This window comes from Pungitius pungitius, chromosome 1, assembly GCF_949316345.1.
Source record: "Pungitius pungitius chromosome 1, fPunPun2.1, whole genome shotgun sequence".
Lineage (NCBI taxonomy): Eukaryota > Metazoa > Chordata > Actinopteri > Perciformes > Gasterosteidae > Pungitius > Pungitius pungitius.
The window spans coordinates 29,399,003-29,410,915 of record NC_084900.1 but is presented as its reverse complement, the minus strand read 5'-3'; the positions used below and the strand labels follow the sequence as shown (position 1 = coordinate 29,410,915).

The following is an 11,913-nucleotide window of genomic DNA, read 5'->3' as shown; positions in this document are numbered from 1 at the left end:
CATCTCGTTACTTATTGCCATTCCCCGCTAATAAATCATTGTTTCATAATCCGGTGTCAAGAGTTCTTTTCAATGAAGGCCACTGAGGGCTCATTATAAATTGGTCACCATGCTCCAATTTCCCCGATCCTGTTTGTCTTGGGGGACGGACACAGAACAGTCAGGTTGAGAAATTCCCACGAGAACTGGCGGCAATTCTAAACAAAACTGGACTACGTGAAAGCAGCAATAGGGGACTTCAGATTCACCTGGTCCTCAACCTCCCACCACAAACCTAAACAACAACTTCCAACATACACAATCACTCAAACAGATCGCGGGGGGAGGGTCGGTCTTCCTCCTTTTATTTCCGAGCCCCGCCCAGTTCATTGACCGGCACAGGTGGAACCCAATCACTTGGATTGCACCTGGAACGAAAGAGAGAGAGAGAGAGAGAGAGAGAGAGAGAGAGAGAGAGAGAGAGACACCAAGACAAGAGGGGGACATCCAAAGACAGGACGGGGGAAGGTGTCCCGCCCCAGTCTGACACGTAACAGTACTGCTGAAATTGTTTAGTCATGCAGCGTCTACTCATCGCTGCTGAAGTCCTCTCATTCCAAGTACAGATGGCACACAGCTTGTCCCTGTTTACTGTTACTTGGGTCATTTGGGGTAATTGGCCCAATTCAACATTAGTGAAAACATAATATCTAAAATGTATTTATTGGTATCTGAGGTGATTTATGGTTATTTTCGCATCATTTTTCTGACATCCTTTCAAATGATACAGACTAGTTTGTCCTTGAGTTGGAGATCAGTGTAAAGTGTGTCAAAGCATGACACTATTTGCAGGCAGTATATTCAAAGTGAATTAGCGACTGCTTAATGAAGCCTCTTTTTTTTAAATATTACATCAGATGAGTGTTAATGTAGGACATCCAGCTTTGAATCAGACCCCACAGCTGCGGTCACAATATCCCAGGGGTTGTTAAATTATTCACTGGATATAGAGCAGCTGCAGAATTTGTGTCTTGTGTTTGCTAACATAAACTTGTCTCTTTGCTGAGTTAGAATGCACCATATAAAACCTTGTGAAGTGAAGAGTTGGAAAGTCCCGGAAACCCACTGTATCTGAAGAAATAGTGCATTATTGTACAACTTAAAATCTAAGATTACCAACAACCGTTAGGATTGCTTTACACGTGATATGTATCACACAAATAATCATCCGTGGCTTACATGGCTGTTAAGATTGAACATGATGATTATGTTGTCCCTCTATGAGCAGAAATTGGGAGTGAGCAGTTACAACTGTGCACTCAAACATCCCCACACAGCAGTTCTTGCCAACAAAAACTCCTGTGTGCCAACTACCTGCAACCTCTCATCTCCCAAATGTATTTTCTCCAGGCCTGCCATTGTTTTTCGGCTCCAGCACTAGTCCTTGAGTTGTCAGAGGCGGAAAGAAAGATGTATGATTTCTATGTGACCAATAACTGATCCACTAAACCATCCTCTGTATTATGTGTAATTCGCCTCTCCTGTTTAGGTCAAAACCTATTCTTTCAGGTATTTTCAACATCCTCTCTGACATCATATGTTGTGCCCCACGCAGTCAGAAACTCCACAACATCGTTATGCCATCTGCTCTCTCTTCTCCTGCCTACCTGATTTTGCTCTATCGACAGTTGCCAAGCTTCACACTGGTGACACACAGTCCAAGTCTTTGAAGACGCTCTCCTAGTGAGCCTGTTTGTTTTAAATTAATCTCTCTGTCTCTGTGTCTTTCTCTGCTGCTGGAGTGCTTTGGCCCAAAAGCACGTGAAATCAAACACCAGGACAGCAGATGCATCTGAAAACCTCCACTCTTGTAAAAGGACCTAAACCGATCGAGCTTCACAGTGATCTCATGCCAGAGAGCGACATGACAGAAAATGCTTTGGCTTCCACAACGGCATCTGTTCTAGTTTCTGCTGTCTGTGCCCGCATGCTACCGTCAATGTAGGAAACATTTTAAAAAAATCAGTATGTTCTTTTTGACAGTAATTGGTGAACTTAAGCAACTTCGAACCTTTTGATTTATTTATGTTCGCTTCTCTCTCCACATTTTCAAAGCTGGAAACTGCCTGATACCCTTTTTTTGGAGCAACTCAACTTTATACTAATGTCAGCGGCTACCATTGAAAATGACTGTAGATTGTAGTTTCCCTATAGTTTTAGTACAGTATTAGTACGATTGAAGGACCTCAGACTCTCCCTCCGTCAAAGAGAACATATATATAATAGATGAGTACCACGTTCATCTTCATATGTACATATCTACAGTATCTGCTTAACTGGATTGACAGGCAGCTTCCTCTGAGGGCCATTTTTCTGCATTGAGTAGAATGCATTAACTTCAGTGAATTTTGCTCATAATAAGTATGTTATAATATTTGGATTTGTAAATGTAAATGTGTTGATTTGTAAATGCTTCGCAGTGTGATAACTTGTATTTAAGGTATCTGAATTTCCCACACACAACGATGATAAAAGGGGCTCAGGTATGGTTGCTAAAAAAACTACTTATAGAGATAATTAAATACAGATAATTGTATACATATAACTGACATATTCTCAGTCACTAGTGTGAGTTTCCCACTCTCTCTTATTAAGGAACGAGAATAGCAAAAGTGGGGCTTTCACGACGCTCTCGATGCTCCCTCCAGTTCTATAATAGTCTCTGACGTCATTGGCCTGTGAAACCACGTCACGAGAATCATAATCCCGCGATGTTTGGGGAGGACCCCACCGTTTGCTTCTGTTAACTGTTTAGGTTTCAGTTGGCGTGTTTGCCGGGCGCCCCAGCTTTAAGTTATATTTGTTGTCTAACGTTATATCGTTGAACGACGTGGGAATTTAATTGCTGAAACAGTTGAGATGTAAGTCTTGGGTCTACCATGTTAGTTAGTCGTATGCGGTCAAAGCCGACAAGTCTTTGTAGCGTGTTAGTGAGGATCAACCGGCGAATATGGGCTGAACACACGAGTTGTAGCCTCAGCGGTTACTCTGCTGTCAGGAAGGACAGACGCACCCCGTCGCTGAATCAAAAAGGCAGCTGGCGATAGTTCCCTCAGCGCAGTGCACATTTGCACCACAGTCTCCCTGACATTGATACTATGACATATCGAATTTGCATTGACATTACGCGCTTTAGCTCTGTTATCGTTAGCTAGCAGGCTAATGTCAAGGAAGACAAGGGTAATGCTAGCTAATGTCAGCAATGGAAAGGCGTAGTGTCATCATTAGCTCGTAAGATTTTACTTTAATATTAACTGACGCCAAGTTACACGCGCTTCTCGGCGTTATACTGCACGTAGCCCATGTTGCCATTATCCAAACCTTAAGGTTCAAATAACTATTACTCTTCTAATCTAATGATTGCTCTCGTACAGGTAACGTTATATATTAATATATTTATATTAATAGCGTAACGTCATCTGTAGGTTAGTGGTAGCAAGTTCACCTTTTTTGAGAAAAGTGCTTGTTCGAATGTGTCTGCTTGAGGAAACGCTGGGACATTTGCTTTAGGCAAAGACGTGAAGAAGTTAGTATGACAACCTTGATTTAACGAGGGATGCTTTGGAAACAGGATTTCGCATCACATAAGCTCTCGGTAATTTGCTTTGTCAGATCCGTTGACCTGTTCAATGTCCTGATCCCTTGCTACTCTTTGTCATCAGGCAGCCTGCGACAGCCAAGTGGTATGACAGACGAGACGCTGTTTTTGTAGACTTCTGCGTGGAGGACAGTAAAAATGTGATGGTACATTTTGAAAAGTCAAAATTTGATTTTGGGTAAGTTGCATTAATATTCCATTAAGTGGTAATGTTCCTGAGCATGTCTGGCATTTCCCCACGACTATCTCTAAGATGTAATTTGGGGTCTGGGGCCTCGTCTGTTTAATCTACAAACAGAACGACACAAAGGAGATCTCACAGGCTCTTTTCTTTTACCTCACAGCTGTGTCGGGGGTACAGATAATATCCAACAACAGAATACAGTGGACCTTTTTGAGGAGATTAACCCCAAAGTATGTCTGTCATCAGTTCACATAATTGCAGCTCTACCACGTGTTTTAATTATTTATAGTTTTCATCAGACTATTTTTTTTTTCTCACTTAGGACTCCAAATACAGACGAACTGACAGGTCTGTATTGGTATGTTTACGAAAAGTAGAGCCTGGTAAGGCATGGCCGCGACTTACTAAAGACAAGACAAAGGTAATTTTCATTCTTTAAAAAAAGGGAGCAATCTAGATACTGCATATTTATGGTCATTTATTTACGGTGCTTAATAAAACACATCTGAATGCCTATTCCTAGTAAAAATGATTGAACACACAAGCACTTTTACTTCCACTAATGGTAATAATCCACCAAGCTGAGTATTGAAGAGCAACTGGAAATAATAGATTACATAAATAATAGATTATGTTAAATATTGCCTCACTTAAAGAAGAATCTATTTCCTCTCAGTGCAACTGGCTGAGTGTGGACTTTAATAATTGGAAAGACTGGGAGGATGACTCAGACGAGGACTTGTCAAGTTTTGACAAATTCTCAGAGGTAAGCATGTTGAACATGCACCATGCCAAGTTGCGAGTATGTCCAGTTACTGAACTGCTGATTTAATGATATACATCACCTTTACTTTTCCCCCAGATGATGAATACAATGGGAAGGGATGATGTACCTGATTTTGATGGTGCAGGAGAAGAGGTATGATCTCATTCCTCCACTGGCAACAGCCATTGCAGACCTTGTTATCTGGTTGTACGCACACACGGCCCATGCTGATGAACGCAATATCTCAGCTAAGTCCTCTGCATGCAAGGGTGAACTGATTAGATGTGGTAGTCAACGGTCAAGGTCTCTGTGAGCTCACCAACAGGTTGTTTCACATAAAAAAATAAATGATATTATGGACAGACATGGAGCTAGACTTCAACATGACTAGTTCACAGAGAAATATCAAATGATGAGGTGTTAACTTTAGTTTCTGTTTTCTTTTGCAGCATGATTCTGAAAACGGTGATGAACGTAAGTAATGTTTTTTTTATTTTTATTTGTCATCAGTAGTCACTAGATACTTGGCAGTGCAATGTTCATACGAGTATATCTGAAGGGCTTGATTGTGTGGGTCTGTTTGTGAAGGAGAATTAGGTTCATTTAATCACTGGTCAACGTTTTCCATAAAGTGGTCTGTGTGGTGTTGGTTTTGATATGGATGCCTGCAAATGTTTATTTGTTTTTGTTTATTTTTATTTTCTTACTACCAAAAAGTAATCTCTTACTGAAATTGACCATTCTGACAAAAGTCATATTTACCATTTATTTCTTCTGTTTCAGAAATGCCTGCCCTTGAGTAAATACAAATGGGCGCCACGTCAATAGATATAAATAATATGCGCTAAAATCAATGGGGAGAGACCATTCCTGAGTTGTTGGAGAAGAAACGTCAGCTCCATGCAATTTCCAAAGCCGGATCGCTTAATGGAGTGACAGGAAGTGACGGTTGAATACACAGACATGCACAGAGATCCATAGGGACATAAAGTGCTGCTCTGTTCTGCATGGACAATTCTGTTCCACTGAAGATGTTCTTGTTTGTTAACTTAAATGACTGTAACGGGATGTACCTTTTTTGCAATCACAGATTACATATTGAACATTGTGATTTCTAACAAAGAAATGCTCCAAATGCCTATTTTCCAAAAAGTAGAATTTTTATTAATTACCATTTCCCCCTTTTAATGTTTGTACTGTGAAATGCATTTGTTTTGTTAATTTAAAAAGCAGGAGTTCTGCTTAATGTTATGGAAATTTTAGTTTTTTGATATTTCAGCATTTAAAATAAACGCTTCTGCTCAGAATGTAAAGTTTATTTTCAGATTATGGTACAAACTAAGCATATCATTCTACCTTTATTAAGTTTCTCTGCCAGAGTGCAAATCATTGTAGCAGGTAAACCGATTACATGTCTTCCATTGGCATACTGACGTTTCCCGAGAGGCGCATGTGTTGATCACACATGTTCATCTTTTGATGCTGTGGGGGGTTCGGTTTACATTTTTAATGAATTCTTTGAGACTCTTGAATTAAATTTTACAGAATTGAAACGTAATTTATGACAAGGTGATTATTCACATGGGAACGTTTCATTCTTAATAGTTGTTGAAATGTGGTTTGAAAAAAAATATCCATCTTCTTAGAAAAAAAACTTTTGATTACCCTTCAAGCAATTTGCTGAGCACAGGGAAATTACCTCTGCTATATTGTCCCACCTGATCTGTCCATCTCATTCGTGTATTCACTTTGGCTGAAGAGCTTAAGTCTCATCTGATTGAAACGCGTTGAAGAAGGAGCTTCTGAAAACCATTATGATTTAATACTTTTACAGGTATCTCTATTTACAAATGAACTTATGATTTAGGACAGACTCTTATAACTGAACCAATTCCTGTAGAAGGTAATACTATACTTTTTACTGCATATGTTTCACAGCATTGTGCTCAGGAATCCTCAGTGGAGTGCAGAAATTCCTTAAAGTGTAGAGTTACTTTTTTGTGTGCTTATTGTACAGGATTTTCATAACATGGCAACTGCAGCACATACTTTCTTTGCAAGTAATGTGCAACGGTGCCACTTTTAATTTTTGTGATGCTCATTGAGACAAATTATCTGTAGAGGCCATACATTATTCAAGGTCTCGTTATAAAGTACTCTAGAAAATAACCTCAACCAGGTAGAACGTAATTCCCCCATGAGGATGTTTAATCAGCATCTTAGAAATCCAATGAAGTCCTTCATCTCGTGGCCTGCAATACATGGTGTCACCACTGTGTGGTGAGAAGAGGCCGTACCTTGTGTGAGGTGTTGAGAGGCTGCATGTTAAGTACACGTCAGCAGTCTGGAGCCAGGGAACAGGCATCTTTTCAACATCCTCCACTGTCCAATTAAGCTGGCTTCAACTTAACAAAAAGGTGGATTACCAGAGAAGGAAATAATTCTCATCACAATAGAGGTGTACCAACTGGCAAACAACTGAATAAACACTTTAAACCCATCCCCCACAAATAATATAATGGTGAAATCCCAAATGAAACTTGAAACGAGAGTGACCTAAGTCTTTAGGGGGATCCAAATATCTGCTGGCTGTATTTGTACATCCTTCATCCAGCACGACTCTCTGGAGTGTGATTGCAGAGGAAACTACATATAACCACTCTGGACAAGACAAACATCATAGAAAGCAGCCGAAACTGTTACTGCCAGCGTTTTCTCTCTATGCAATGAATGGAGAAAAGCAGTGAGCTCAGCATAAACCTTTCACCGGGCGGCAGGCCGTCCCTCTGACTGCCCTGGTCAGCATGATGCTCCAGTGCAGAAGCTCAATGCCTGGTCTGGTCTCTCCTCTTCCTCTTCGACCGTGGATTTTCCACCGCTTTATCCAACCTGAGCCACGGAACCCACCCATCACGCACACACAAAGTAAAACTGTGCCTAATCAGTTCTGCTGCCACATATCTTATTTGTACCAATCCAGAGCACAAGGGGAGACATTGCTCACGCTTCGGTGATCCTTGGCGTGATTAGAGTGAATGTCAAAGGCAAAATGTACAGCATGAGATAATAAAAAGGAAATTGTGGAAAAATAATAAGGTGCACCAATGACGTTATTCTGTGCTTGAAAGACTTTTAGAGGAAATCAACTAGCACTCCCACTGCACTCAACTTGTACCTGCACTCAGGTTCTTCCTAGCACACTTTATTTTTAATTAAATCTCATAGCCTTGTATTTTGTTTTATACTGTAGAGTTAAATTTTATGTTATTTGTCTTGTTGTCCATTGTCTCCTTGTCTTAGTGTCCAATGTTGTGCACCAACCGCCATGTCAAATTCCTTGTTATAACATTTTGTGACAATAAATGTTCCCGATTCCTGACATTCCCACTGGCTTTCTATTTCCCAGTTTGAAAGCCAGCACATTTCCTCAATCAAGCTAATCATCCAGTGGTGTTATGATGAATGTTTTTGAATTAATGCATCAACCAAACTGTTGCTGCTCCACCACCCCCAGTAAAACAACACTTGAAAGGCCCAAGCAGAAACTAAAAATTCTCCAGAGTGTTCTACCATTTCTTTACTTCTTGTAGTGTGCATTCAACCTCAAGTCATGATTTAATTTAAAATATATATTTAAAATAACCACTCAAACTGCAGAATATTGAAATTCAGCAGACATAGGCAGGGTCAAGCAGGAGAGGGGTTAAATGAATATGTTTTGATATGTGGTATTGTGTGCTGGCTCCTCCCCTGGGCCCAGCGGGGCTGCTGTGGCCCCTGGGGTGTTATAAAAAGGCCTCTGAGCTCCCCCTGCTCTGGTAAAGAGGCTGAATGTCTGCGGGACATACTTAACGTTTGTCTATCCATGTTCCTCTACTAACAACCAGCAGGGTTGGCACTTGGGCGCACAGAGACTGGCCTTTTGCTCCCCAAAGGAGCTCTCTGTGAAAGCAATCCAAATTCAGAGCAACAGTCTGTTTACAGTTGCAAACTTTTTACCATTTTCTCCTGTCCTTTTTGGGGGTTTTACGCTCAGCCATTTCTCTGAGGAGAAACATCTCATTTTAGCTGCTTAGTTATTTTCTTCTGTTGACTTTTCACCATGTGGGAGTTCAAGTCCATGTCCTTCTGGCGGGCTGTGTTTGCCGAGTTCTATGGCACGATGTTCTTTGTATTCTTTGGGCTGGGGGCAGCCCTCCGCTATACCACTGGGCCCCTCAATGTTCTCCATGTGGCCTTTTGCTTCGGGCTGGCGGCTGCCACCCTCATCCAGTCCATCGGCCACATCAGCGGGGGACACATCAACCCAGCTGTTACCTTTGCCTACCTGATCGGCTCTCAGATGTCTCTGTTCCGTGCTTTCTTCTACATCGTGGCCCAGTGTCTTGGAGCAGTGGCCGGTGCTGCTGTGCTTTACGGGGTCACGCCCACCAACTTGAGAGGAAACCTAGCCCTAAACACGGTAAGATCACCTTAATGACAGTCCAATATTAAACACACTGACTTTGTATGGATTAAACGCTGTATGTACCCAGTTGCCAATTCTGGTTTAAAGAGCAACATGCATTCATGAAGGTGTGTTTGTAATTGGGTCGTTCACATCGTGAATTTTTATCCTTCCGCGCCATCTTTCAGCTGCAGCCCGGCATCAGCCTCGGCATGGCCACCACCATGGAGGTCTTCCTCACCCTGCAGCTTGTCGTCTGCGTCTTTGCTGTGACTGACGAGAGGCGCAATGGACGCCTGGGCTCTGCTGCCCTGGCCATCGGTTTCTCCGTGCTCATGGGGCATCTCCTCGGGGTAAAAGCCAACTGCGGGAAATCTGAATCATTCAAAAAAAACGAAGCGCGCTATCACGTCAACACATGCACATTGACGTTTTTAACCCCGAACTACCACATGTGTTTCTCTTAGATATACTACACCGGAGCCGGGATGAACCCAGCAAGGTCTTTCGCCCCTGCCGTCCTGGTCAGGAATTTTGTCAACCACTGGGTAAGATGATTACATTCGTGAATCTCGTTTACCCTTCAGATTACTGCGAACCATGTGAATACGAAATTAAGTTCAAAACTCTAAAATCATTGTGCTCATTGTCTTCTCGGCTTGTCCCAGGTGTACTGGGTGGGTCCCATGATCGGCGGTGCCCTGGGTGCTCTGCTGTATGACTTCCTGCTGTTCCCGCGTGACCGCGGCCTCTCCGAGAGGCTCGCCACCCTCAAGGGTACCAGGCCATCAGTGGCCGAGGGACTGCAGGATACCAGGGAGCCCATTGAGCTCAAGACACAGGCCCTATAAGCGCGGGACGAGAAGATTAGCTCCCCCCCCACCTCACCCCTCAATCTGCACCCCTCAGTTATCGGCCCTTCCTCAACCAACCCAGAACGTATCTCCTCCTCGCATACTAACACAGACCCCAAACACCTTTGCGATCCTTGTTCTGAATCCAGAACCGGACCTACCAAATTACAGAGAAGGCCATGCCCCCCCCCCACCATTTTGCCTAATTTTACCTCTACCTAACCTCCTTCCCCCTCCTTCCCCTTGGACTGCAGGACAAAGATGGAGGGTTAGCGGGAGACTTGCCACTGAAGGAAGCACCCTGTGCCCTGCGGTGTCAGTCAGTCCCTCCCGGCTGACCAGGTGGCTGGAACTGCTCAGGACAGGGGCCTCTCTCGCTATCCTTCTTTCATTTTCTCTCTCTTTCTATTTTTCGACTTAACTTGTAGTCCGCTAGGAGTGAAACTGCAGTAGATTAGTGGACTTCTGCATGCTTTTCCATTTTGATCCAGTGTGATCTCGCCTTTTGTTAAGTTTAGTATATTAAACTTTGGGTAAAATCACATGTCCGTATTGTATTTTACCAGTAGTTATTTGGCTCAATTTTTTTAGTTTAATGTATTTGTGTGAGACAGGGTGGGTGTGCATGCATGTATCTGTGCATGTGTATGCTTGTTTTTAGTGAACATTTTTATTTTTTCTGTTTTTATTGCCACAATTCTGTCTGTATCATTTATTTTTATTTTTACCATATAAGCATATTTTAAGGAAAGATGTGGCCTTTTCCACGCCCCTACTGGTACTGCAGAAGTTCAGCAGACTCTACGTTTAGAGCATCCCCCTCTTTTATATCTTAATTTATGCCTTCGGGTCAAGTCTTTAAGCCGAATTCCCTTCATTTTACAGATGGTGTCTCATATAGTGAAGCACACACACGTTCATATTTATATTAAAATAAACACAAAACACAAAACTGGTCTTTTCTGAGCTCAGTCTTCATTGAAGTTACAATTACAAACAAACTTATATTTACAGAACTTAAAATCTGCAGGTTTGTACCAGATTTAGACAACTTGCTTTGAAAGTGATTATTGTTTTGTACATTTTAAATGACTTCTCTGACATTAGCTTTGCTTTTAGAGCAGCGCTTATCACGGATTCATGTACAGGCGTGTGATAGTTGGGTTGCTTTTAGTTTTGCGTGTCTGCCATGGAAAAACACAGAATGCTAACCTGACAAGCCGTCATGATGAACAAGTGTTTTATAGTTGAATTGTGTTGTTTGACGCAACTCAAGGGTCTTTGTCACATCAGCTCAGCATGAGGTGAGGTGGCTTGTTGCTTGGCTTCTCTTTTCTGCGCTGAGCTGTGTGGCTCCGTGAGAATAAGATTTTATCGACATTCGGGAGAAGAGAGAAGGCCACCGTGAGGTTTAGTGTGTTTGTACAGGGCAATAAATATACATCTTTATTTTCATACAATCTACACAAGAGAGAATTTACTTTGAAGTTCTACATTTGCTTGGCGGCCCCACCCTCTTCTCTTTGTTCACTAGGCAGCCATTGGTTCTTCTCTAATGAGGGCACATCTAAAGGGAGGGAAGGGGACGGGGCGCTGATAGAAGTTAGTAAACTTCAATTGAGCAGTTAATGAAATGATTCTTTTTCTGCCTCCTCTACATAATCTGTTTTCAGTGTGATTTCCCTGGCAGTGGTTGAGTAGAAATTACATTTACAAGCTTTGCGATGTACAGTGTAAAGTTTTCTTTTTTTTTTAAAATAATTTCATGATGATAGGAAATATAATATGCTAGTTATGCAATGTCTCCTCTTTGGCTGATTATAGAAGTGATGTCAATTATGCTATGTACCAATGTGCTTTCATTCAACAGCCTTCATGGTACATACTTCCCAATCAGCATACCATTGATTTATTATTTTTTATATGTCAAAAAAAATCAGAGAATCCTTTTGTTTCCAATCTTTTCTTTGTCTCTTTTCTTTAAGACCGACTGTCGACATGTGATTTAAATAGATGGTTTCAAAC

At 41.9% G+C, this 11,913-nt stretch overlaps 2 protein-coding genes across 3 annotated transcripts; both read left to right on the top strand.

Annotated features, from left to right (window-relative positions):
- The first annotated feature begins 2,745 nt into the window (after window positions 1-2,745).
- ptges3a (prostaglandin E synthase 3a (cytosolic)) lies at window positions 2,746-8,140 on the top strand. 2 transcript variants are annotated; one of them, XM_037480856.2, is made up of 8 exons: window positions 2,746-2,900; window positions 3,702-3,815; window positions 3,982-4,051; window positions 4,144-4,242; window positions 4,498-4,587; window positions 4,684-4,740; window positions 5,037-5,061; window positions 5,371-8,140. In XM_037480856.2, coding segments are annotated over exons 1-8 (477 nt in total). In that variant the 5' UTR covers window positions 2,746-2,898; the 3' UTR covers window positions 5,391-8,140. The 2 variants fall into 2 exon arrangements, with proteins under 2 accessions (XP_037336753.1, XP_037336752.1); XM_037480855.2 differs by lacking the exon at window positions 2,746-2,900 and adding an exon at window positions 2,992-3,270.
- A 178-nt stretch (window positions 8,141-8,318) lies between these two features.
- mipa (major intrinsic protein of lens fiber a) lies at window positions 8,319-9,885 on the top strand. The gene is made up of 4 exons (XM_037479337.2): window positions 8,319-9,049; window positions 9,223-9,387; window positions 9,502-9,582; window positions 9,703-9,885. The coding sequence occupies exons 1-4, from the start codon at window positions 8,690-8,692 to the stop codon at window positions 9,883-9,885; spliced, it is 789 nt and encodes a 262-aa protein (XP_037335234.1). The 5' UTR covers window positions 8,319-8,689.
- The last annotated feature ends 2,028 nt before the right edge of the window (window positions 9,886-11,913 follow it).